Source organism: Glycine soja, chromosome 8 (genome assembly GCF_004193775.1).
Source record: "Glycine soja cultivar W05 chromosome 8, ASM419377v2, whole genome shotgun sequence".
NCBI classification, from domain to species: domain Eukaryota; kingdom Viridiplantae; phylum Streptophyta; class Magnoliopsida; order Fabales; family Fabaceae; genus Glycine; species Glycine soja.
In genome coordinates, this window is record NC_041009.1 from 3,366,992 (window position 1) to 3,392,653 (window position 25,662).

At 34.1% G+C, this 25,662-nt stretch overlaps 5 protein-coding genes across 7 annotated transcripts; 4 read left to right on the forward strand and 1 right to left on the reverse strand.

Moving 5' to 3' along the window:
- Nucleotides 1–728: 728 nt before the first annotated feature.
- Nucleotides 729–2,338, forward strand: LOC114423380 (transcription factor MYB24-like). The gene is made up of 3 exons (XM_028390125.1): nt 729–969; nt 1,060–1,189; nt 1,471–2,338. Exons 1-3 carry the CDS (start codon nt 822–824, stop codon nt 2,129–2,131), a joined length of 939 nt encoding a protein of 312 aa, XP_028245926.1. The 5' UTR covers nt 729–821; the 3' UTR covers nt 2,132–2,338.
- A 1,202-nt stretch (nt 2,339–3,540) lies between these two features.
- LOC114421906 (protein XAP5 CIRCADIAN TIMEKEEPER) lies at nt 3,541–7,153 on the reverse strand. Of its 3 annotated transcripts, none has more exons than XM_028388037.1 (12): nt 6,887–7,153; nt 6,745–6,810; nt 6,584–6,648; nt 6,403–6,515; nt 6,182–6,284; nt 6,008–6,084; nt 5,736–5,797; nt 5,503–5,634; nt 5,318–5,371; nt 4,245–4,310; nt 4,014–4,088; nt 3,541–3,782 (listed from the first exon to the last, which is right to left on the reverse strand). In XM_028388037.1, the coding sequence occupies exons 1-12, from the start codon at nt 7,055–7,057 to the stop codon at nt 3,732–3,734; spliced, it is 1,035 nt and encodes a 344-aa protein (XP_028243838.1). In that variant the 5' UTR covers nt 7,058–7,153; the 3' UTR covers nt 3,541–3,731. The 3 variants fall into 3 exon arrangements, with proteins under 3 accessions (XP_028243838.1, XP_028243840.1, XP_028243839.1); XM_028388039.1 differs by having other exon boundaries at nt 6,182–6,260; nt 6,887–7,152; XM_028388038.1 differs by having other exon boundaries at nt 6,182–6,260; nt 6,397–6,515; nt 6,887–7,151.
- A 2,114-nt stretch (nt 7,154–9,267) lies between these two features.
- On the forward strand, nt 9,268–10,766 carry LOC114421195 (40S ribosomal protein S15-4). The gene is made up of 3 exons (XM_028387030.1): nt 9,268–9,417; nt 9,506–9,721; nt 10,304–10,766. Exons 1-3 carry the CDS (start codon nt 9,415–9,417, stop codon nt 10,550–10,552), a joined length of 468 nt encoding a protein of 155 aa, XP_028242831.1. The 5' UTR covers nt 9,268–9,414; the 3' UTR covers nt 10,553–10,766.
- Nucleotides 10,767–12,525: 1,759 nt separating this feature from the next.
- Nucleotides 12,526–18,894, forward strand: LOC114421196 (histidine--tRNA ligase, cytoplasmic-like). Its single transcript, XM_028387031.1, has 7 exons — nt 12,526–13,924; nt 14,730–14,909; nt 15,207–15,473; nt 16,047–16,181; nt 17,143–17,424; nt 17,929–18,069; nt 18,415–18,894. The coding sequence occupies exons 1-7, from the start codon at nt 12,641–12,643 to the stop codon at nt 18,715–18,717; spliced, it is 2,592 nt and encodes an 863-aa protein (XP_028242832.1). The 5' UTR covers nt 12,526–12,640; the 3' UTR covers nt 18,718–18,894.
- Nucleotides 18,895–19,780: 886 nt separating this feature from the next.
- LOC114421876 (ubiquitin-conjugating enzyme E2 variant 1B-like) lies at nt 19,781–24,198 on the forward strand. The gene is made up of 5 exons (XM_028387980.1): nt 19,781–19,945; nt 21,921–22,060; nt 22,597–22,722; nt 22,796–22,922; nt 23,925–24,198. The coding sequence occupies exons 1-5, from the start codon at nt 19,918–19,920 to the stop codon at nt 23,981–23,983; spliced, it is 480 nt and encodes a 159-aa protein (XP_028243781.1). The 5' UTR covers nt 19,781–19,917; the 3' UTR covers nt 23,984–24,198.
- The last annotated feature ends 1,464 nt before the right edge of the window (nt 24,199–25,662 follow it).

The following is a 25,662-nucleotide window of genomic DNA, read 5'->3' on the forward strand; positions in this document are numbered from 1 at the left end:
CTAATTTCTTTTATCGGCCAGAGAGTTTAAGTAATTTTGTTTTTAAGCGTTTTTTTAATCAGTAGACCAAAACCAATTTTAGAATAACAAGTTTTAGTTTATAACCGTATGATTTTGGAATAAAATAATACCAAAGCTAACAGCTTAGCTCTCACCCACTTCGCTTGGATTGATTGATGGAAGAGAATACATAACACACTGGCAAAGAATAGAAATTAAGAAGAGTCCAAGACAATTCAAAGGTAAATGTTGAAATCACTGCAGCAACACCACATCCTACATTGGCAATTGAAAAACAGAAAGAACGTGACATAACACTCATTTTCTATCCATATATGTGGAGACTTTTATTGATGTCTGTGTGGGAAATTGAGTGATTAATTTGGAATACAATTCATTTAAGTCTGTTCTTTGACTGAGAACGATTGAATGTAGCTCTAGGCATAGCATAAGCTTGTAACGTCAATTTCATAGCTTTGTGTCGTTTTGTCAAGAAATAAAGGTAAGATGCCAAGCAATGAACCTATTCACCTTTCAATGTTTCCTGTGGCAATGACTATGGAAGGTGTCGTATGGAATTTAGAGCATGATTAAAGAAAAGTATTAAAGTGTATAGTATTCACTTTGACTTGATCTAATTATTCTCACCTCCAAAATGGGATACAGACATACAGTATATAGTAATAGTATATTATACCCTATGCATCTTGCGTAGGCCAATTTGCTTTGAAACTCTAGTTTCTCCCTTGACCCCATTTAAGTCATATGAGTTCATATATAGGCATAGTTTAATTTTATAGTTTCAGTGAGTGAGAATAGCCATGTCTACTTCAAAGAGCGTCAGCAGTTCTAGTGAAGATGACAATGAACTTAGAAGAGGGCCTTGGACTCTGGAAGAGGATAACTTGCTCTCCCAATATATTTTTAATCATGGGGAAGGGCGATGGAATTTGCTGGCTAAACGTTCAGGTAACACAACAAGTTAAATACATAAATGAAAGGCCCTGCAATTTTATTTTATTTTATTCTGATTAATTTCCTTTCCATTTTATGAATCAGGATTAAAGAGAACTGGGAAAAGTTGCAGATTAAGGTGGCTAAATTATCTAAAGCCAGATGTAAAACGGGGAAATTTAACCCCACAAGAGCAACTTATAATTCTTGAACTCCACTCAAAGTGGGGAAACAGGTGCTTATCTTGTGCATTTGATTCTTGAGCTCCACAGGGTTTATCGTGATTCTTGGTATTGTGAGAAATTGTAGACAAATGCGGCCAATGCAGCCGCAAAACGGTCACAAGGACTCTCAAAACCTTGAGGCCGCGGCCGAAATCGTGATTTTTTAAAACCTGCCTCTTCAAAATGCTGGTAGAAGCAATGATTCAAATCTTGCCACTATCAACAAACATGATTTCCATTCCAAAATATTATCTTCTCTCTGGATTTTCATTTCTTTCTTTAATGACTATAGGTGGTCAAAAATTGCACAACATTTGCCAGGCAGAACAGACAATGAAATCAAGAACTATTGGAGAACTAGGATTCAGAAACAAGCAAGACATTTGAAAATTTACACTGACAGCAGAGAGTTTCAAGAACTTGTTAGGCGTTTCTGGATGCCTAGATTGCTTCAGAAAGCAAAAGAATCATCTTCTTCAAACATGTCAATTCAAAACCAGGCAATTCCTATGCCTTTTGATTATGTTTCTCAGCATTTAACTGTTGGGACCATACCTCCTTGGCAGGGACCTTGTATGAATGAAGCTGGTCCCACTTACATGGACCAACATGAGCAGAACTCAGACTCGGAACACAACAATGGTTCATGCATCTCCTTGTCTGAGTCAGCAAATATTCCAAAAGTGCCTCAGCATTTTGGACACACCACCATCACCCAATTTCATGCCTTGAATACCAATGACTTTGGCACCTTCACATATGAAGGTTATAATGTAAACAACAATGTCTATGAGATGGACAACTTCAAAACGACTACTACAAGGGTGGCTGAGGATGCGCAATACCCAATTGGTGATTGTCAAATGGTAGGAAGCAATTGGGTAGACAACGATTTTGCATGTAACATGTGGAACATGGATGAACTGTGGCAGTTTAGCAAGTTACAAAAATAAGATTTTAGGGTTTTGTTTTTTTTGGAATAACCAAAAGTCCAAAACTCTTTCTTTGATGACGTTATTATTGTTATCATGAACTGTGGATTAGCTACCGAATTAATTAATACAGATGGCGATTGTTTTCTGTACATCTGTCTTGTATTACTCTGTTCAGATAAGTACTTTTGTAATTTGTATTGATTGAGAAAAGTCATTAATTAGTCACTAGTACAAAACACAAACAGTTGGAAATTGAGTGCTAATAAAGAATTCGTAAATATATAGAAGTAAACACTTTTAGAAACTTTGGTGCATTTGTAGGGGAAATCGGAATGCCGAATGCAGCCACTATGATATCTAAATGAAGAGGGCCCGTGATTGAATGAGGATGTAATTGAAGATGAAAGTTGAAAGCTACAAAATTACTGATTTTGCTTATCCATTCCCTACGTAGATATCCACATTCATGCTTTGAAGCCAATAAAGATAGTTCGTTTTTCAGTAATTGGACTTGTTGCGAGTGAGTTATGTTATAAGATACGTTTAGTGGTTGAGGAACAAGTCTTGGGATGAAAATGGATCCACTAGAACTCGATTTGATAAAAAAATGTTTCAGCTCAAAATTTGTCTGAAATGTAATATGAACAGTTGTTTTTAGCTCAAGCTCAACTGAATTCAAACAAAAAAAAATAATCCTATTCAACTCCACAACTCAACTCTATTTAAATTATAATTATTTTATATATTTTTATTTATTTATTTTACGCAAAAATAAAGTCAATAAGAAATTAATTAAAAAATTTATTTAAATCAATTTAATATAAAATATATTATATAGTATTTATATATATGTATATATTAAATTTATAATTATGGTACATATTTTTATTTATTCATTTCTTAAAAAAAAAGTATATATATATATATATATATATTAAATTAACTAAAAAATTATAGGAATTCAATAAAAAAAATACTCGATATAAGAATTCAATAATATAGTATATTTGATATATACATAAATTGATAAGATAGATCTATCGATCTAAATATAATAAGTAGATAGATTTTTATATTAAATTGGTTCATAAATTAATCAAATCAAACTATATGTAATTCAACTCCTGTATCTATCATACTCAACTTTAAACTCAAATTCAACTTATTTAATTCATCAATCAAATTCAACATTGAACTATGTTCAAATTAATTCAATTCATTATTTATCCTAAAAAGAAACATGACATCACACTTCAATTCAATTTTACGAAATTTTAACTTAGCTCATTATAGTAAAATAAGCTTAATTACCAAATATCATAATTTCGTCATCCTAACCACACACTTAGTGAAAGAAATTAAGCTTTGTCGTTGTTGAAAGCTTAATTACCAAATGCTTAATTTCGTTAAACAAGTACGTTAGCTAGTAAATAGATTAAAGTTAGCTTATTTGACACGAAATCCACTGTAATATAGATCTGACTAATTGTCCATGTTGTCTGTAATGAATAACAGGAAATGCTAACAAAAGCATAATTATCACCAAGGCGTACAAACGCATGACCAAATTAAATGTCAATACAGGAAATGCTAATGCAAATTATTTGGCAGCCTCAAATCAATCCCCGTGGATAGTATAACGTTCCCATTTCTTCGTTGGATCATATATCTGCAATAGAAGGAGAAAAAATGGTAACCAGAATCAGAAGCTAAGCAGGAAAATGCAACACATCTTATGCACTCTAATCTGACAGACTTATAATAAATAGCCAGTTCAGACTATCCTATCTAATAGACATTTATTAAATATCACTACAAATGCAGCCAAGAGGAGGACAAAAGAGTGAAAAGACCAATTCATGCACTATCCACACACATGGGAGAGAGAGAGAGAGAGTACCTCCCATCTTGAAGCAGGAAATATATGCTTGTTCTTTTCATACCAATGCCTTTCTACAACCTTCCCAGCATGAGACTGTTGGTTGAGACAAGATCACCAGAGTAAGATAATTAAGCAAAAACCCATAAGTTTACTAGAAAAGACAATATGCACACTTGTTTTCGTTATCTTGAACATGTAGATTTTGAAAATAGTAGTAGACTAGCAGTAATAATTAGGAAGAAAGTATACCTCATCCTTCTCTATAGTGGCATCAGCAATTGTTCGTACATCCTCATGCACATCAAAATGAAAAAGCTGTACAGATAGAAAAACAAGTAACTTTAACACTGCAAAATTAATCAAAATTTAATAGGGGACACTTTCAAGTTTATAATGGCATGCAAATGTTATTTAGGGATGAGATGCTTCAGAGTTCAGATGATATGCAATTTTGAAGCAGCAATTATATAAACACTACAACATTGAAGCATCATCATAAGAAAAAAACCAGCAATTATCACAAGAGGAATTCCAACTGGTCGTGAGAACTGACTGTTGTTATCTAAGCCATCACAGTTAAGTTCATTGCAGAAGATCGGAAATGAAAAATTATTATTCATTGTTTTCCAACTTAGTATCTCTATACCATTTAAAAAAAGGAAATAAATTTGTGAAAAAAAGAGAGGCATGCTTAAACCTGACATTTAATTAGCCATCAGTAAGGATTACAAGGCAACACAGAGAACCATGCAACTTAAAAATTGGATGTTGGAACTAAAATCAGTACAGCATCCCCTCCCTCCTCCCAGGGTTAAAAAACTTAAATCACTGACAGAACAAAACAACTTGGTTTATTAATTAAGTAAGCATTTGTGGAACAAAACTTCGCTCAGTGTTGTATCTTCTTCCATCTTATTACATTTGTCACTCTTGTATTATTTTTGCTTATTTTCTGACTTCTTTCTTCCAAGTATCCATATAGTTTTGAATGTGATCTTCCTTGTTCTAATAAATAAATCGATCCTATAAGCAGAATGTTAAAACTGTAATACTACAACTGTCATTTTCTGTCAATAAAAAGAAACCATTTACACAGGAAAATTTTCTCACAGGAGCCAAAAAGAACAAACACATTAATTGGGGCAGGGGAACAGTTTTTTGGAAAAATAAAGTACACATGAGTAATCAGTTGCAGAAAATTTTGGCGGGGCCTAAATCCTAATTATGCTTTGCCCCTGACCATTAAGAAATTGACTATGTTATTAACAACAAAAGATGCACCTTCCAACAGAGAATAACGTAAAATAAAAAAATAAACATACCGGTCCACTTTTGCCTCTAGCTTTGTTCACAATTAGCTCATAGAAGCTATGTTGCTGTAATACACATGGAAACAGGTAAATAAGTTAGTAGATATCCTTTGGTTAAAATAATGTTAACATAGCTTATACACACACAAACAAGATAGCAAGTTGCACACAGAGTTTCTGAAATTAAAAGCTAATACATGAGGAATGATAAGGTCTTCTTTCACGTATAACAAATTTTCTACTGATGTTGTTCGAATCTCTCGGAATTCAGGAGCAAGTTGCTGTTGAACTGCTCGAAGAAACTCTCCTATGCTGTCACCCTTGCGTACCTGAATCATATTATAAAATTATTCAGACACCAAGACATAATATCAAACAGTAAAGGCATGTTCAGGAAATTGATAAGTTGAAGCATATGTCCTTTACTTGCCTGGATCACACGCCTGTGGCCAGTTCCATCCCAATAGCTGTATGTGATTTCAAGAGGCTCATCTGATGCCCAGAAATAACTTAATCAATCATAAACTTTATATGGTTACAAGAGTTTTTAGCATCAGCTAATATATGCCTTAGGGTCAAATAAGAGTAATTTTCACCACTAATATAATCATATTGCATTAGCTATACTTCTTAACCCTTTTGTTGTTTCAAAAAGAGTTTAAGAGACAGTGAAAAGTAATATAAAAGAGGGAGCAGACTGACTTCGAATTTGCTCCTGCTCACGAAGCCACTGTTTGCGCAGCCTTTCACGCTCAGCTTGCTCCTCAGCCTCTCGCTCACTGAACAAGAATCCTCAGCACTCCTATGCCCGAAGGTTAGGGCAACAGCCAATAAAGAAAGGAAGAGAAAAGGAAAAAGAAGAGATGCCACACACACCTGTCAGGTAGAAAGCTAGTTTCAACAGTAGGGTCTTTGCCAAGCTTACCACACCGTAATCTATTTGCCTCCAGATTATCTGCTAGAAGCATAGCAAAGTTTTCTAAAAAGCATTGATCAATGAACATTCACAAATCTCTATTTAAACAGCTTGGCAACATGGCACTACATTGATAAAAAGAAGAAAAACTCTAATTAGGAACAGCAAGCATTACCCTTACTGTGATGTGGTTCGTCCTCTTGGGGTTCATTGTCAATATCCTCAGCAAAGGACAATCGAGAATTGCCCCTGATCTTCCTCTTTTTACGCTTTTGTAATTGAAGCTCCTCCTCTCTGTTTGGAGAGGGAGAATAGTAAGTAACAAATTATGAAAAAGAAGAAGGAGTGGGGAGAAGACGTACTCTTGTTGTTGCTTCTGAAGTTTCTCCTTCTCTTCTTCCTCAATTTTGCTCTGAATATTAACCCTCTACAATCAACGCATACAAAAATTAAATCAGCAACGTCACAAATTAGGGATTGAAAAGACAAGAGAAGAGGATAGAAGAGAGGAGAGGGAAGGTACCTTTTCTACATACTGCTCTCTAGTGACCAAACCCACAGTTTCCTTCTTAAAGGCAGTCTCTAGAATCTGAAACATACAAAGATACATAAGAAGTTATTAAAGATGATTGGGAAATGGAAGGGTAGAAGAAGAGAAAACCTACCTCGGAAGTGCTGGAACCGAATTGGAGAAGACCGGGTTGGTCCTTGGCGGAGGCAGACTTGGTTTTCAGCTCTTGGATTTTGCGACGCTCCGCTTCTCTCTGCTTCTCCAACCGTCGAATCCTCACCGCGTCTTGGGCGGTGCCCACGTACCCATCTCCCATACCCGACATCTTCTTCCTTCTTCGCTCTTCAACGCGCAACACAGCTTTGTGTGGTCTTATGTTATGTTATGCCTCTCGCTCTCTCCACTCACTACTGCTATGGCCTTCCATTTCACATTTCGGCCCATTATACTACCAAAAGCCCCACACCAACCCAAATTACTTTTAATTTTTATTCAAAGTTATAGTAAAATATATAGTAATTGAAACATAAAAATATAATTAAAATTGATAAAAAAAAATATAAAACTAAAAATGCTCCCAAGTATATTTTTATCAGTAAAATAAATATAAAAAAATATAATATAAACATTTTTGGTTTTACATTTATTATTTTTTCGGCAAAAATGGGGAACTAGCCCCACATCAAAGATTTATTAAAAACACCAAGAAAATCCAAAACAGTTAACATCTCCTATATAAAGAAAACTAGGTAATTGAGTAGATAATTGAAAACTACAGTGCATGAATAAAGCGGGTTTTGCAAGTACATTCACTACTTGGTTGGCCTCTCGTAGAGTGTGGCCGAACTTGTTAATTTCTAACACTGGTGCATCGCAAAGGTGGGCACCATGACAAGACTCCCAAATGAGTTGCAATGCAACAAGGGAATTAGATTCCACTTCAATGTTGCAAAATTCGTGTTGATGGGAAATCCTTAGACTGGGACGGATAGCCCAAAACTCTACCAAATTGGTAGAGTACGATCCTAAACACCAGTGACCTATGCACCCCCCTTTCATAACAATTAGTGTTTTTTTAGTTTTTTACTCCTAATACAACATAGGGCATAAATTGTTTTATACACTTTTCACCCACATATTCAATGCATGAGGAACCATTATTTTACCCATCAAATTAATGCTATAACACCTGTTATCCTTTTTATATATTACATCGTTTCTTGCTACCACAATGCCTCGTTCACAGGCGAGAGAGTAATTGTTCATAATATTTGGATGGAAGGGAGATAAAGGGTGGAATTATTTAAGTAAATTTAATAACAACTAAATAAAATAAAAAGGAGAGGTACATCTAATAATTAAGGAGATGTGTTTAACAACTATCATTTTCAAAACTCCAACCCGGACTTTACCAGATTAGTGGGCATGCTCACTCCCAGTCTATGTTATGAAATCATATGCTTTATGGGACATTTGTTTCATGATTTTTTAATTTTATTTTGGGGAATGTTATTCTCAATAATATTAAACGAGAATAACATTCTTGGACATTTTAACAAAAATACATTTATTTAATCATTAAAATTGGTCGGAAATCTTTTTTATATTCTCAGGACTATTTTAAATTTTTTGTTTGGTTCATGTTATTTTTTCCTAAGAATATATGTTATATGACTAAAATATCATTTTTATATTAAATAACTTATTCTATACATCTATACAACAACAAGAAACAAGGCTAAACATTGCAGTTTGCCAATTGGAGTAAGAATTTTCAATTTTTCCTGATAAATTACTTAATCACATCTTATTATTAATTTTTTTAATATACACCAAAATATCCCCTTCGGTGTGAAGAGCAAGCAACACAAAAAGGACACCGTACAACCAAACTTTAACCACACCCAAATAAATAAAATTGATAAATTATATTCATATCAATAATTAAATTTCAAAAACATCTATAACATATTTGTCTTTTGTTTTCAAATTCACAAACATTTGTTATCAAAATTGAATTATAGAATCTGAAATATGAACTAATACATAAGTAGTATTGATATTGAGGATATAATAAAAAATTTACATAAAAATTCCACCCTGATAAAAATTCATATTCTCATTCTCTTTTCATGAGAATAATCTCAATACATAATCATCATAAAGCTCACATGTCACTCTCTTAGTAATAAAAGATACTTGAAAACATTATTTATTACCTTTAAAAAAATGTAAGAATATACATTCAATCTCCATATTTTTGAGAATCCTAACCGATTTGGTGAAACAAAAGTCTTCTTATACAATTTTTTTTTGTTATTCAAGTTATCATTTAATTTGTTCAAATGCTAAATAGGAATCATCTCTAAATCTATTTTTCTCATTTAAATGTAAATATATATTTTATTAATGAAATTAGAATTGTTTTTTAGTCTTTATAATAATCTTATTCGTCATATTTAACAAAAAAAATGACGAGATTTTAATATTTACCGAGAAATTAACTATACTATACTATTGAACGGGCTTTGGGGATGGTGATACTGATATTGAGGCCCAGTCCACCGAGTCTATATGGGTTAGGGTTACAGCATAAACCCTCATATTTAAGCAAATCCGAGACACTCAGTAGTCAGATCTGCTGCTTCTCATTGTTGAAAAGAAACCCTAGCAAGTGGAGCAATGGTGAGTTTTCCTTCTCCGATGACATTGACGCCTAATTTCTGTGTTGCTGTTTATGTTTTCTGATGGTCTCAATGAATTGCATTTGCAGGCAGACGTTGAAGTCGATGTGGCGGCAGCAGCAGCAGCAGGGCTGCCGAAGAAGAGAACGTTCAAGAAGTTCAGTTTTCGAGGCGTGGATCTCGATGCACTTCTCGACATGTCCACCGATGAACTCGTCAAGATGTTCAGTGCCCGCGCTCGTAGAAGGTTCCAGAGAGGCCTCACTAGAAAGCCCATGGCCTTGATCAAGAAGCTCCGTAAAGCGGTACTCTTTTCTATCCTCTTTTATCCTTCGTATTTTCTGCTTCCAATTATGCTTTGTCAAGCGTCAATTCATTAGGTATTATGTTCTATGTTTAATTTAGTGTGTTGGCCCCAGATGACGGTAAAGTTTGGCTTTGTAAAATTGATTGTCTAGTGAACTGATTTGTTTTGGATGCTTTTACCCTGAAATTTAGGGCTATAAAACTTATTGTAAATTTCTTAACACAATAAAATAGTTACGTTTTTTTTTATATGATTTCTAGTTGAACCAAGGTTTTGAGATAAAATCGAATTTACCTAGCAATAATCAAACACCTATATTTTTATAATATCAAATTTGATTTCGGTCAAAGTCAATTTTCATGAGTCCCACCATGAAACCAAGCGCTCTCTTAATTTCTTCCGGTGTTTTTGTTAATACTTATTACCGTGAATATCTGTTAATTCGTTCATTTTTCACTTACTCGATGACAAGTTGTATTCTGTTGTTTGAGATGGATTATAGATATTTGTTTTCTGTGAAGTTTAATTGTAGGAATTAGCTTCTCTGTTTAACAATCATATCCTTTTTGTTTGGTCACAGAAAAGGGAAGCTCCACCAGGTGAGAAGCCAGAACCAGTACGCACCCACCTCCGCAACATGATTATTGTGCCTGAGATGATTGGTAGCATTATTGGAGTGTACAATGGCAAAACCTTTAATCAGGTTGAAATCAAACCTGAGATGATTGGGCATTATCTTGCTGAGTTTTCTATTTCATACAAACCCGTTAAGCACGGGAGACCTGGTATTGGTGCTACTCACTCATCCAGGTTTATTCCTCTTAAGTGAAGACTGTTATTGGGAAAGCTACTTCTTAGTTTGTAGTGGTTCTGAGGAAAACCTTCGACTCCTATCAGAGATTTTGTTTGTTGTTGCGCATTTTATCGAGTTGTCTATCTATGTTTTGACATGATTTATCATGACTTAATTCTATAGTATCAAGATTTTACTGTTTAATCCATTGAAGTTTGTTTTATTTATTGACATGTTTGTTGAGATGGTATTTAAGCGTATTTGAGACTTGATAGAATCAAAGACCGATTTTTGATGGAATAATCGATAGAATGGAACTTGGTTCATGGTTCGATCTTAACGTTGGAACATTGATACACCAATTTGTAATGGGTTCATCGGTTAGCCGGATTGGCTGCTGTTCTTTTAGCTTGAGTTGGTTTGGTTCAGTGGTGTTCCTATTTTCCCAACTCTTGTTCAGCCCTCGCAGATGTGACAGCCCCATTTATATAACATGTTTGGAAATGTTTTCAAGCAAAAAGTCATAAATGTATTTTGGGCATCTTCATTCTAGTTGCGAGAAACCAGATCACTGACGCGTTTACAGGCATTAGTTTCTATATAAGATGGTGAACTGATTATTTCCTTTGTAGTCAATTGCTTAGTTATTCAATTTTTAACATAATTGGATTTATTGCGGTAAATTTAATTTGATTTAATTCTAAAAAAATATAAAAATAAATGTATCTTTCGTATTTTGTTTTTTAATTTATTTATTTGTTAAGGAAATAAAATAAATTATCAGCAGAAAGTATTTAATTATTTTTATAAGCCTTTTACAATCCAATTATTTCACAACGTTATTTTTTTCTTGTGAATTTTCGTCTTTGTTCTAATCTGAAGAAAATTACGCCTAAAAAGGATTAGAATTTGTACATTTTATATCCTATTTTCATATTAATATTTGTACAAAATATTGTTTTTTAATGAAATAAGAACACATGAAGATTTTTTTTAATAAATAAAAGTGCTGATTTTATTCACTGATTGCAACAATAAAGTTTACATCAGAAGAGATATTGGTGGGGGACCTCCTCTAACCAGCATTGATCAGCCTTGTTTCCACTTCTCTTGGTGAAAAGAAGCTTATTCGTATGAGAGCCATGAATCAGCCTTATGCAGTCATCAACCAGACCATGGAAAAGCTTCCTGCCTTGACTCCTTGTTACTCTATCATTGAACAAGATTCAGACAGTCCGTTTCATATTGTTAAGCCATATGAAGAGTCCTAACAAATTACAGAGTGTAGTATTTTTCTAACAATTTGTCTAACGCATAATATAGAAAAACAAATTGTTATCATTTTGACCAAAACAGAGTTTATAAGAGTCTTAACAAATTCTTGAATGTATCCTCCTTGTAGTATTTTTCTAACGTTCTCATTTCTCATGGCTGTTTTGGTCATTGTCTTATTAAAAATAATAAATGTTTCAACGTTCTCATTTCATAAAGTCTGCCTATAAATATCAGTAACACGAGGACCTTAAAATAATCGAGTCAAGTTTGGTTTAATTTAAGATGATTGTTTTTATTGGAAAATCTTACCTAGTACTGTATTTGTTAAGGGTGTAAGTGGTCTAAATTGAGTAAGTTTGGTTTTTAAGAATTTTTGTTAAGCAATCTAATTGAATGCAATTAAGTTGAATTGAGTTTGTTTTTTTTACAGAAAAGTTGAATTGAGTTGGGTACTTCATACTTGGGTCAACTAATAGTATATTTTTGAAATGAAAAGAATCAGAAAAATAAGAAGATATAAGTCGAACTGTCTAAATCTAACATTATAAAACAAAATACATGTTGTCTTTTTTTTTTTTGGAAGAATAAAATACATGTTCCAAATGACATAATCCACGTCCCAGTTATTTTATAAGTCGGGTTGAAATGGATTAAAATACTAAATATTTTTATCATAGATATATTTTGAAATTAAAGTAAAGATATAATGCAATATAATACAATACGACTATAGTTTTAGTTTTACCGTTGGAAGAAAGAAATAGAAAAATTAGGGAAAAGAAGAAAGCGTAGGTAGCGCCGGCAAAGGAACCCTGAAAACTTAAACCCTCACTTCCCATAGCGTTAGCAATGGCGGAAGCTTCCGTAACGGTTGGAGGCAAGGCTTCCTCTATCTCTTCCTCCTCCGTCTTCGCCGTGGCCACGGGCCGCGCTCACGTGCGGATCGATTCTTCCGCGCTCGATAGACTCCCCAAGACCGAAACGACGTCGGCTTCGCCTCAGCAGCGCATCAGCGTCCCCGATTTCCTAACCCTAGAGGAATCCCGCGCCTTCCTTCTTGTCCTCCTCAACAACCTCGTCCTCTCCAACGCCCCCTCCCGCGTTCCCCTCCTCCTCTCCCAAACCCTCAATTCCAACCCTCCCACCTTCCATTTCCACGATGGTGCTGACGTCACCCAACAAGACCTACTCACCTCTTCCACGCTGCTCGCTGTCTCCGCCATTGTCGACCACCAGTCCGCCGCGCTCTCCGCCTTCGCCGACGTCGCCGCCGCCTTCTCCTGCGAGGCCTTGAAGGCCGACGCAACGCCCTTCAATCTCATGGATTCCGGCGACGGACACACCTCGAAGGACGAGGTCGCCGTCGCCGCCAACATTCGGGTTCTGCTCAACGGATCCAAGTCCGTCGGCAAGGAGAAGATTCGATCCATCGCGAGGGTTCCCAAGGTTCACGGGAGTGTAAGGGAGCAGGCCAAAGCCTTGCACTCCAGAATGCGTGTTGAGTTGAATTCGGGGGTTAAGGGTGTCGTTGGAAGTGAGGAAGCTGTCTGCACTGTGCTGTTGCCGTTGGCTGCAGCACTTAGAGAACTTGGTGAGTGTAGTTTCGCACGTGCCAAGAGTAATTTGGAGGTTATTGCTGGTGATGGTTTGAAATTCGGCATTGGGGAAGTGTTTGGGAAGGAATGCTCCGCTGAGGATGGTTTGAGCGGTGGATTTAATAAGGCTGTGAACTTGTTTCTGGGAAAGGAGTATGGTAAGTTCGCACACGAGGTCTTTGTGCTGTTGGGGCTTGTGTGGAAAGTTGTGGCGTGGGAAGCTGTGACTGCGGTTGCGGTGCTTCAGGCTGCTGAGTTGAATGAGGTGATCGAAGGTGTCAAGGAGATCAAAGTAGAGGATAACGCGAAAGAAGTGGAGAAGAAGAAGAAGAAAGTTGTTTTGGGGAAAGGGACTAGCTCGATTTTGGCATTGATCAAGGAGAGGTTACTGAGTGGTGGACAGATTGCTTTGGGGACCTGGGTGGGAGATTTTCTATCACTTTTGGATTTGGCTAAGCCCGAGTTTAATGAATTTTTATTGAAAGTAAAGGATGTTGTAGACAGCAATGAAAGCAGGAGATTACCCAAGATTCCTAAGGTAATTCTCTCAAGTTTTGGTTACTTGTATGATTTTGATTAACCTTTGTGTTTTTTAGGTGTGTTATAGTCTGCTTAGATTTTCCACTCTTTTGTGGACAAATAGAAATTATGTTTGGGCATTTTACTGGATAATTTATCTATCCAATGCATTTTTGCACACTGCTGTGAGGAGAGGATTATATCACTGTTCAATAAAAGAGCATGTTGTTTGATCAGTTGTAGGAAGTTACATCCTTAGTACTAAGGACTGACCTATGAAGTATTCAAGATTGATTGAATATAAAAGTAATATAGCAACTGACTTGTTGACATTTTGTTATTGAAAGTGTGCACTCATTGACAATTTTCAAAGGAATGGGTAAATTATCTTAAGAGGCAGAGAATAATGGAAGAATAAGATATATGCATTATGTATTTTCTATATCCTCTGGGTTGGCCAGGTACTGGAAGAGTGGAAGAGTGGGTGTATACTTATGTATTTGTAATATGATAGTGATTGTTGTAAGCCATAATTCACTCTGAAAGAGACATGAGAATGATAGTATTAATTGTTTAATTTTATCTGTAGTTTAAGGCATTTTGTTCAAGACATAACTTTTAATCATGCATAACCCAATTTTTACTGCTTTTACTGCACTACTGCTGAACCATTATTATTATTATTATTGTTATTATTATTTATGTCATATTGTCATGCGATGGTGTTGTCTATAGATAATGGGATTTTTAATGTTTGTTTCTGTTCCTGGATGGAATATGTTTGTCAGTAGTCTTACCTTGAGTTTCACAATATAATGTACCAGGGGACTCGTGATTTTGCTAAAGAACAAATGACAATTAGAAAGAAAGCTTTTGCAATAATAGAAGAAGTTTTTGAGAGGCATGGTGCCACTGCCTTAGATACTCCTGTTTTTGAATTGCGAGAAACTCTCATGGGAAAATATGGAGAAGATTCAAAGTTGATTTATGATCTTGCTGACCAGGTAAATATGTTTATTGCTTGTTCATTTCTTGACTAGTTGATGTTATGACAAAACCTTTCTCTTTTCTATGGGTAAAGATATTTTATGAGGGAAAACTTTAAATGTTCAAGAGTCTGAGAAGAGTGGATATTTTTTCATCTAGAAATTTTCTTGTTTCTGTTTCTGATGCTGAATTGGACCTGTGTTTTTAATGTTTGCGGTTAGAATTCTATGCAAGATTGGTACCCCCTTCCTGTTTAAATCCATAGAGAGTTGAAAGTTAATTGCATGCTAATTTTTAATCAACTTGTTTAACAGGGTGGGGAGCTTCTTTCTTTGAGGTATGACTTGACAGTTCCATTTGCTAGGTTTGTGGCTATGAATGGTCTGGTATCTTTCAAAAGGTACCAAATAGCCAAGGTTTACAGAAGGGATAACCCATCCAAAGGAAGATACCGTGAATTTTATCAATGTGACTTTGATATTGCTGGTACTCCTGGTCTATCTGAAATTATGGGTCCGGACTTTGAGGTTGTTAGGATTTTGACTGAACTACTTGATGAGCTGGACATTGGGGAATATGAGGTAAATTTTTTAATATTCATTTTCCAATATCTAAAATTATTGATTTTCTGAAATTGTGGAACTGTCTATTGAGTTCATAAATTAAAATTGGCATCAACCGTCATGTTTTTTATTTCATGGTGATTGCTTATCATTGTAATGGTTATGCCAAGTGAATGAAGTGATACTTTCAGAAATCAGAATGTGCTTTAGTATATGGGGATGTTGGGCTACAATTGATATATCTGGTGTGTTTCATTTTACACTTTGAAGTGGGATTTTTAGCATCATTGTTGATTGCATCAGGTCTTTGCTACCTGTTGGCTGATGCCTGTTTTCTTGTCCTATAGCCTAACTTTGTTATCAAGTCTTTATTGTGTCAATTTTCAGATTACTTGCTAACTGAAGTGATCTTTGCTCTGCTCGTGCAAAATCTGATCAGCCTATGTGCTAGAACTAGAATTTAACCTATTATCATTCATTTGAATGTGGATGGCAATTGACTGTGGTTTTCCTACTTAATGGTTAAAAACCATATTCAGATTGCAATACAAGTGAGTTCACGTTTGACCTTTTTCTTGATTTTTTTTTCAGATAAAGTTGAATCATAGAAAGTTATTGGATGGCATGATGCAAATATGTGGAGTACCTCCTGAAAAGTTTAGGACAATATGTTCAAGCATTGACAAGTTAGACAAACAGTCTTTTCAACAGATAAGAAAAGAAATGGTGAGGATATTGCTGCTTGTGTCTTTTATTTAGTGGATGAATAGGTAGTGTTTTTGATCTTTATATTGTTCCTTCTGTTGCACATTATAAATGATGTATGATTTTTTTTTCAATATTCATTTTTAAAATATTTAATAATTTATGCTTTATTTATTATGGGAAGCAGTTTTGGTTAGGGATTGAACTCATTTTGTTACCTTCAAGCTTTTTTGGGTAAATCTTGTCATGTGATTTATGGAGGAAGCAAACACCCTGTCACTGTCTGTATGGTCGCCTCATTCTATAGAATTTTTTTGTGTGGTTTCTTCTTCCCTGAGTCATCTGGGTTCTAAGAAAAATGTTTTCTTTTACACATCCATTCATTTTGTATTTAGAAATTACTGGTAAAAAATGTCTGAGCTTTATGTGTTGGAGTTGGGGAGAAAAGGTTGTGCTGAAGTTACTATCTTCAAAACTGGTTATATTGTTTTTGCGTTTGTTACAATATAGTTAAGTACTACTATTCTGTTAGAAAGCTAACTTAAATCTCATCAAATGTTTATGATCTGGAATCTGCTTGAATGTGTTTTTTGAGTGGAATGATTTAATATCCAGTCTCCGTATATTCATATTATTTTAAGAGTCTAGCTTGTGTAAAAGATTTGTGTTAGTTGCATTTTAGTATGTTTGTTTATGTGTGCATATTGTGTGTTTGTGTTTGTTTGTAATTTACATTTTTCCATAAAATAAAAAAGAAATTATGTTCTTGATTTATATATCTGTAGAACTACATGTATCATCCATTCCATTGGCTTAGGTCTTGAAGACTGTCATTATTGTTGTCTTACTTTTAGGTATAATTCTGGTTAAAGTTTACATTAAAATTCCACATTAACTGTTAGTATCTGGAAATTATTGTTTTGTTAATTAACTTCATGATTTTGTTGTGTTTGGTAATGTGCTTTATACTCTGATGTTGTAGGTGGAAGAAAAAGGATTAACCGCTGAGACAGCTGACAGAATTGAAACTTTTGTTAAAGAAAAAGGATCTCCTTTAGCATTATTATCTAAATTTAAACATGAGGGTAGTGATTTCTCTAAACACAAAGGAGCTTCTGTGGCATTGGAGGAGCTGGAAATTTTATTTATAGCTCTGGAAAAATCAAAACGTATTGATAAAGTGGTTTTTGACTTGAGTCTTGCCAGAGGTCTGGATTATTACACTGGAGTTATATTTGAAGCTGTTTTTAAAGGAGGCACTCAGGTATTTTTCATGTCTTTTATCTTCTCTCCATTGTAAAATGCTTCTTCTTTCATCCCTTGTTCATCCTTCCGGGGGCAACTATGCATTATGCTAGCTTAGTTATATTGTGTGCCACCCTAAACATGTGCACACTTGTTCCCATAATTCAACTTAATTGAATATAAACATTTACCAAAACTTTTCGTTAATCAGAAATTTGATTTGATATTTGTAGTTCAGTTCAGCTCTTGTTTTATTGTATAGAAAGTTCAATCAATCAGTATCATATTTGATTTGAAATTGAAGGCTCAACCATTTTTCTGTGATTAAAGTTGTCATTCTAAAAGCTTAAGAAATATGAAAAATTGAATTGAAATTCTTGATTCTTTGAAGTGGGTTACCTCTCTGTAGTTTTATTATGACAGTCACATTTTTGCATACACCCTGTTCTTTGTGTTTCATTTACATTGTTTTTGTTGAAATCTTCAGCTTTTATTTAGGAATGGGCATATGGTTTTTATGCAGGTTGGTTCAATTGCTGCTGGTGGCCGATATGATAACCTTATAGGGATGTTTGGCTCAAGGTCAGTGCCTGCAGTTGGTGTAAGTCTGGGAATTGAAAGAGTATTTGCCATAATGGAGCAACAACAGAAGGATCAGAACCAGGTGATCAAAATGCTTGAATAAGTGATAAGTAACTTTATTAGTTGCTTGTGTTAAAAAAAAATCATTATTATTCTGGGGATCATCTATCAAATCGCATTTCAACACCAATTTTGCTACAAAGTTCAGTGAATTTTATTAGGGACATTTGTGATTCAAATTAGTGTACCAAACATTTGACAACAAGTTTATAATTTATATGCTCTTATGAAGTTCTGAACGTTTGGGTTATTTCATGGCCAGGAAAGTTTGAACGGTGGCATTGTCTAGCCAGGATTTGCTAGATTTGTTTTCCCTTTTTATCATTGCCTTTGTAGTATGTCTTAATATATTTTTTGGTTTTTTTAGATGGCTCGTCCAACCAAGACAGAAGTCCTAGTGAGCATAGTGGGGAATGACTTTACACTTGCTGCAGAGCTAGCCGGAGAACTGTGGGATGCTAGGGTGAAAGCAGAATTCTTGGTCAATAAAAGAAGAACAAAGCACTTCGAATATGCAAAAGAATCAAGGATCCCTTGGATAGTTCTTGTTTATGAGCAGGAAATAAAAGAAGAAGGCGTGGTGCAATTGAAAAATCTCGAGGCTAATATTGATATTAAGATTTCTAGAGCAGAATTTGTGGAGGAACTTCGTAGACGGTTATACCCTTAAGGCCCCCAGTATATGCCGGAGCCAACTTTGTAGTTCAACAATCAGAATTGAAGGAGTATAGATTTTGATGATTTTTGGTGTTTGTTCCATGTTCCTTTAGGAAAGTTAATTGCACAAATCACGTGTTTATTTTTCAAAAACATTATGCATCGTTCAATTGAAACTTTTTTTTTTTTTAGAAAGTCTATTTACTTCATTTCATTCAAAAAAGTGCATGGATACAATTTGGAATACGCTTAAATTCTTGGATGCTTTATTAAACCTAGAAGCTTTTGTTAAAGAACGAGCTATTTGACTTACTTGCCTCCATACAAAATTCATGAGAGTTTTGGAAAACATTCATAGCAGATTTACATTTGGAAACAAGATGAAATTCTGAATTGCCTTTCGATTTGGAGTGAAAGCTGTCAACCACGAGTTTGCAATCGAATTCAACAACAAAGAAATTATGAAACATTTCATAACAGTTTTTGAAATTAGATAAATATCAAATGAATTTGTGAAATTTTATTTTAGTCTTTGACATGTATACCTTATTTATCATTGTAGTTCCTAGTTTTTATAATTTACTAATAGCTTAACAAATTTTAACTTCACAAATTTATTTGATATTTTTCTAATTTTAAAGAAACTCCACAATTTCAATAAAATGGTACTAGTAATATTATTGGTTATCAATAAATTATTAGTTTTAGGTTACGTCCGGTAAATTATTTCAGTTAATTTTTTTTAATAACTAAAAAAATTGTTTGATTATTTAATAAACAATTTTTAAAAAAAATTGTTCGGTAATAGGTATTTTCTGTTATTTTTTGAAATACTACTTAAAATAATATTTTTTAAAATGCTAGTTTATAATTTTTTATATTTTATTATTTTTTTTTGTTTTAAAAATATGTTATTTATATTTTTCAGGTTGAATGACTAATTTTGCTTGAGTTGTCCATTTTCCAATTTGGGGCTAGCTTTTAATCTGAAGAAGTAACATATGCCTAATTAATTTAAAGACGCACTTAGCCTAGCGGCCTAGGTGAGTATTATATTATTATATTGTTACGTGTAACGGACCTTCTACTTTTCCCAACAGCTCTTAGACTTGAGTCACATTCTCTCTCTTCTATTCTAATTCTGATTTCTATCTCTCTCTACAATTCCAAAACCCTACCCCCTTCCAATTCCAATTCCAATTCATCCTCTAACATGGGTTCTGAAGGTTCCACTGTCGTCGGTCAGTATTCAACCTCTTCATTTCCTATTATCTTTTTTCCCTTCTCTCTATCTTGTGCTTCGCTAATTATGTCTTTTTGGCTATAATTTCTATTTGATATTCTTTGAAATGCTTCGGCTGCTATTGTATATAATATGACTAATGGTGATACAATTACTTTCTGTTTGGAGCTGTGTGGAATATGAGCTATATCGTTAAGATAAACCACTAACTAGTGTTATGATAAACAAACAGGGGGACCAAAACAAAACAAAAATATGAAAAAGGAAAAAAACTTTGATTTTAAAGAGTAGTTCGTAATAATAAACTTTGAGTTCTTTTTGTTTATATTTATTAGCATTTTTTTTCCAGTGTTGTTCCTTGCTGAGATTGTACATAAATTCTTTGCTGCTTAGTTAACTTAGACACCATGCTCTGGCATATTCTCTGGATATTTAATTGCATCTTCCCTGGCACTATATTAGAATGAGCTCACAATTGTGTGCAAGGTTAGGAAATAATTGAAATACAAAGATTGAAAGAGTTGAGAGGAAGTAAAATTTGGAAAAAGCAGAGGGTCAAAATGGTCATGTAATTCTCAATTATTTTTTTTTTTAAAAAAAAACTTCTATCTTTCTTAAAGTAAATGGTCATTACATATACAAACTTGTATATCCACTTATTCTGGGGATGTGATGCAAAAGATTGAGGAGATTATGAAAAACTTTCTTTTGTCAGGAGAAGGAGATCATAGGAGGGATCATGTTGTCTGCTAGGAAATGTCTTTTATGACTTTTGAAGCAGCATGGATTAGACTGGCCCTGGGGAATCTGGTGTCTAAAAATATTTCCTTAGTGGTCATTGGTTAATTGGTTGAAGCTTCTGTTCGACCCGTGTTATTGAAAATTAGTAGTTACATGAACTTCATTAGAATGGGTGGCATGTCACATGTCAGTTTTTGGTAGTTGTATTTATTGGTACACCCCTCATTTTAACCTTTTCTGGGGAATGGTTTTGCTTTTGATTTTGGGAGGATGTGATTAAGGCAAATCCTATTTCTTTGAAATCTTTCCTTTTCTTTTGTCTCATTTACTCTCTCCATCATAGTTGCTAAATTTGCTCCTACCACCCTTGTCCTATATGGCTATATAGCAAAATTTCAAAACTAAATTGTGGTACTTTTGTGATCTGGAATGCAATTCAGATCTTGCAAAATGGTGAACCAACTTCTTGAACTTAATGAAATATGAGGGGGGGGAAATAAACACATTGAATGGAGGAATTGCCATTGAATTGCAAAAACGAAAAAAAGGAGGAAATGAGAGCACACAAATTTGCCAGTTGCTGAGATGAAGCAGGGGAAGAATGTGCTGGTAGTGGTGCTGGCGGCATATGATGAGCAGGAAGATGAAACCTAACTAATAACAGCCCTATTCAGCTAAGCGTAATTTTGTGTAACATGTACTGTAAGAAATGTCACTCTTCTAAAGATCAGTTAATGGGATTTCTGTGTTGACATTGGTTCTTTCTTTTATTGGATTTGAAGGAACAATAGACTAGAGTCAGGCAGGTCAATTGGGACCTATTAGGCTATTATTAATAATCTGAAATTGGGTCACTTGCTTTCAGCTGCAATCAGGCAAGCTTGATCACATGTGGGCTAATACCAAGCCAGCTTGATCACTCTTGAGCTAAAATCAGACCAACAACTTTTGGGCTGTCATTGGGTCAATAACTTTGGTACTAAAATTGACAGTATTTGGATCAGGTCATTCTCCTTTTATCAATCATAGTGGATATGTGAACTCAGATATTGAGAAGTGACCAAATATATACTCAAGATTATGATGCAACTTAATGTTTTTGCATATTTTTCTAACTTACTTGTAAATGTAACTTATCACTGATTGTGTTCATCTTTTATTGTAACTTCTTTTTTTTTTGTAAATTTGTAATTTGCACCTATCTTGTTAAAATTTTTGGTCTATGTTTGCAGTTCCTAGGAATTTCAGATTATTAGAAGAGCTTGAGAGAGGTGAGAAGGGAATTGGAGATGGAACTGTTAGCTACGGAATGGATGATGCTGATGATATCTACATGCAGTCCTGGACTGGGACTATTATTGGCCCCCCTGGTGTAAGCTTTTCTGTTCTTTGGAGAAATTCTGTTACAATGATAACCTCTTTGCAAAATTGCAGAACTTATTATTTTTATAGAAATTTAAGAGTCTACGGCTCTCTATTTATGCTTTTCCATTTTTATCAAAAATACACTTCATCCTTGTTAACTTATGTTAGCAAACTTTGGTGTGGGTACCATGGGTTTGGTTTCCAAGAACATTGCTTTGGCAACTAAATGGTCATGACCTTATGGGCAATATCATTTTCCTTTAGAGTCTTTTTTCTTTTCTTGTGGAACCATGTAATTCAGAGCTAACATGGTTTAAAATATAGAGGTTAATATTTCTAAGTAATTAAATCCATATCATCTTTCCAAGATAATTTTTTACTATCTGCCATTATCTGAATTACTTTTATCACCACTAGTATTTTTCTTAATAAATTAATTCCATACAAAGGAAGTATGTACTGCTTTCTAGTTGTTAGGTGGAACCAGCTGTGTCTGCCAAAACAATATATTGATATGATGAATTTTTCTTGTCCATCTTGAAGGGCGTTCATGAAGGGCGTATCTACCAGCTGAAATTATTTTGTGGCAAGGATTATCCAGACAATCCACCAACTGTTAGATTTCAGACTAGGATTAACATGACTTGTGTCAACCAAGAAACTGGAGTGGTAGGTAACATTTTCACAAAGGATTCCTTGTACTTGTGATTGAATTTGAACTTATAAATATCTAAATTACCAGGTTGAGCCACATTTGTTTCCTATGCTTGCTAATTGGCAAAGAGAGTGTACAATGGAAGACATTTTGATGCAATTGAAGAAAGAAATGATGTCTCCACAAAATCGGAAGCTAGCTCAGCCACCTGAAGGTGTGTCAATCTTATTTCTGATTGTTGTTACTTGATAGTTTATTTATAATGTAATCTTTATTTTAGCTATTGGATAAGTGATTGGATGTGAACTTTATATATTTGTTGGTTAAGTGATTGAATATTAATTGTCAAAGATTATTGAGAGTGTTGATCCTGTTGAGCTTTGGAATAGAGGTAATTGAAAACATGAAGACATGCCTAATTACTTATGAGCTATTTCAAGAATATAATTTTCAAATGAATTGTTCTGTGCTAGTCATCTTATTAAGAATTTTTGTTGGTAGACACCTTGTTTTGTTAGTTGACACACTGCATTACATTTGTGGGTATTCCCAGGATTTGATATTTATAGACTTGAATCTTTGACAAGTATTTTAGCTAAAAATTACCAATTCAGTGCCTAATGTATGATTAGTATGTAACTATAAATTTATTTATATTGATAATTTACAAAAGAATTATTATCTTTTTTCATGATATTATACATAATAAAAAGAAGTTGAAGTACACACACACTATCGTCATGTATCGTAAAAAAATTGATATTTCATCATCTGCCTTTATTTTAACTTTAACATGTTTTTTAAAATATACTAAATGGTTACAATTTGATTTCACATCTATGAATGTCTAATTCATGTAAAATTTTATGTTTATGGTCATTGCATTTACACAACATAATTCAACAGTTGGGTTGATAAAATGTTATTACAGATGTCATTTTACTAAATTCAATACTTGGTGTCATTTAATCCAACAGTCCCATTTAGTTTGCAACACTAGGAAGTAAACCATGTCACTGAATTAGTGTAAGAAAACTTACATTATCTGGATAAAAAATTTGAACTCCTAGGCTCCTAGCTTTTATCTTGTGATGACTGGATTATAAGCTGCCGTGATATGACATTGTTGGAACTTGTAGTCGGCTGTTAGAAGGTTTGCATTTCTCTATGAATCATAAAGTGTATGATGAAGCTGAATCGTGTGTATGACTTTTAGGCAATGAAGATGGCAGGATTGATCAAAAGGGGCTGGTGCTGAGATGTTGTATCATGTAATTCAGGTGAGAATCAAAGAATAATAATGTAAATAGTTATATTCAATAGATAATCCCTTTTGTGGGTTACCACATTTATAAATGTAATTATGGACCATTTGCTTATGTAACATGGAGCAATTAAAGAGCGACTACGTATCCTTGAAAATTTACAGTCAATGATGTTGAAACTGATTTTACAGCGGTTTCTAATTTGGAAGTGTATATGTATTCATCTGTGTAGGTGTGAACCGTATGCACACTTTGATCCTAATATTGTGGGATAGCATTCAATATATCATTGAATTGTTTTCCAACTTCGTTTCCAAAACATCCTGGTGCTTTTACCATATGGCAATTAGGTCATATTAAGTGTCAGATTATAAAAAAAAATCTTATTAATGATTATATTTTAAAATATCCTTCAAGATTATATTTCTTATTTTTCATTATCTTTTAGGCTATATTTGAATTGATAGAAAAATATGGGAGGGAATGGATTAGAATTGAATGAGTGGAATGAAACATAATGGAACGGATATGATAAAATTGAATGAAACAAAATTCTTATTTCATTGTTTGGATAATGAACGGAATGGATAATTAAAAATACTAATTAATATTGCAGATTTTTATTTGTTATATTTCTACTTTTCTTCATTCTGGAGGTCGTCTAGATCACATAGGCTTACAGTAAATATTGTTCTATTTGTTGACTTTCCCATCCTTGTCATTTTGATGATAAATTTACTTGGAATGACTTTGTTTCCAAAGGAATGATCTTCTCCCAAGTAACCTTTCAAAGAATTCGGAGGTTTTTTAAAATAAAAATATCGTGGGAATGTGTGGTGGTGTTAATGACTACGAAGGGATCTAGAGAGATGCGGCACTGAAGTTAAAACTTTAAATTGAAAAATACAGATATGATGCACCAAGGGATAGCTATTGTAAATTTGTTGAAGAATGTAAGTTTGTCTTAAGTTTCCTCACAAGGGCTCTCTTTTTCAGTTCTTCTTTAACTTCAATTCTCCTTAGCATCTCCACCTTCATTTTTATGTCTTGCGATAATGATTGCTCAGACATTACGAAGTTTACCATAGTTATGTTATCCATTGATCAAATAATTTTATGGATTGAATTTTACTTGATTGTCTATTGTCTATTGTCTATGCCTCCAGCACAGCCTCTCTCCCACACCATTAGCCAACAATGTAGTGAAAGGAATTTGAAGGTCTATATGGAAATGTAGCACGCTGGATTGTCTTGTCTGCAATTATTGCATTTTGAGGGTTATGATGCAGTTCAAACTCCACTTGTTCAACACCACTCTTCGACACCAGATCTTGTTTCCACAAAATAAAACGTAGCCGCAAGACCCAATTCCTTCTGTAGAAAACACTTGCATTCTACAACTCCCATCAACACTTTCAGCCAATGATTCCATGGTGGACCTGACCCCTCACCACATTTAAAAAAAAAAAAAAAAAATCTTCTTTTGACCATTCTATTATAATTTATCCACTCTTTTAAAATGGCCCCGAAATGTTTACCACACAGTTATTATCAGAAGACATAAAGCGGAAGGTAATAATATTAATATCATAAACCAATCCGTGCCAGAAAGGAAAAAAAAACATACGTAGTAGAATTATAATCAGATAATATGATCATTGATGTATTGCAAGAATCGTGTTACGATTC

Excerpts from the sequence above, each read along its gene's own strand:
- LOC114423380 (XM_028390125.1), top strand. The coding sequence starts at position 822 with ATGTCTACTTCAAAGAGCGTCAGCAGTTCTAGTGAAGATGACAATGAA. Across the intron at positions 970-1,059 it reads TTTGCTGGCTAAACGTTCAG|GATTAAAGAGAACTGGGAAA; the intron begins GTAACACAACAA and ends TTTATGAATCAG. Across the intron at positions 1,190-1,470 it reads CACTCAAAGTGGGGAAACAG|GTGGTCAAAAATTGCACAAC; the intron begins GTGCTTATCTTG and ends TAATGACTATAG.
- LOC114421906 (XM_028388037.1), bottom strand. The coding sequence starts at position 7,057 with ATGTCGGGTATGGGAGATGGGTACGTGGGCACCGCCCAAGACGCGGTG. Across the intron at positions 6,085-6,181 it reads ACTAGCTTTCTACCTGACAG|TGAGCGAGAGGCTGAGGAGC; the intron begins GTGTGTGTGGCA and ends ATTCTTGTTCAG. Across the intron at positions 3,783-4,013 it reads TTCCTGCTTCAAGATGGGAG|ATATATGATCCAACGAAGAA; the intron begins GTACTCTCTCTC and ends CTTCTATTGCAG.
- LOC114421195 (XM_028387030.1), top strand. Across the intron at positions 9,722-10,303 it reads TCAAGAAGCTCCGTAAAGCG|AAAAGGGAAGCTCCACCAGG; the intron begins GTACTCTTTTCT and ends GTTTGGTCACAG.
- LOC114421196 (XM_028387031.1), top strand. The coding sequence starts at position 12,641 with ATGGCGGAAGCTTCCGTAACGGTTGGAGGCAAGGCTTCCTCTATCTCT. Across the intron at positions 13,925-14,729 it reads GATTACCCAAGATTCCTAAG|GGGACTCGTGATTTTGCTAA; the intron begins GTAATTCTCTCA and ends ATAATGTACCAG. Across the intron at positions 16,182-17,142 it reads AACAGATAAGAAAAGAAATG|GTGGAAGAAAAAGGATTAAC; the intron begins GTGAGGATATTG and ends CTGATGTTGTAG.
- LOC114421876 (XM_028387980.1), top strand. The coding sequence starts at position 19,918 with ATGGGTTCTGAAGGTTCCACTGTCGTCG. Across the intron at positions 19,946-21,920 it reads TGAAGGTTCCACTGTCGTCG|TTCCTAGGAATTTCAGATTA; the intron begins GTCAGTATTCAA and ends CTATGTTTGCAG. Across the intron at positions 22,723-22,795 it reads TCAACCAAGAAACTGGAGTG|GTTGAGCCACATTTGTTTCC; the intron begins GTAGGTAACATT and ends CTAAATTACCAG.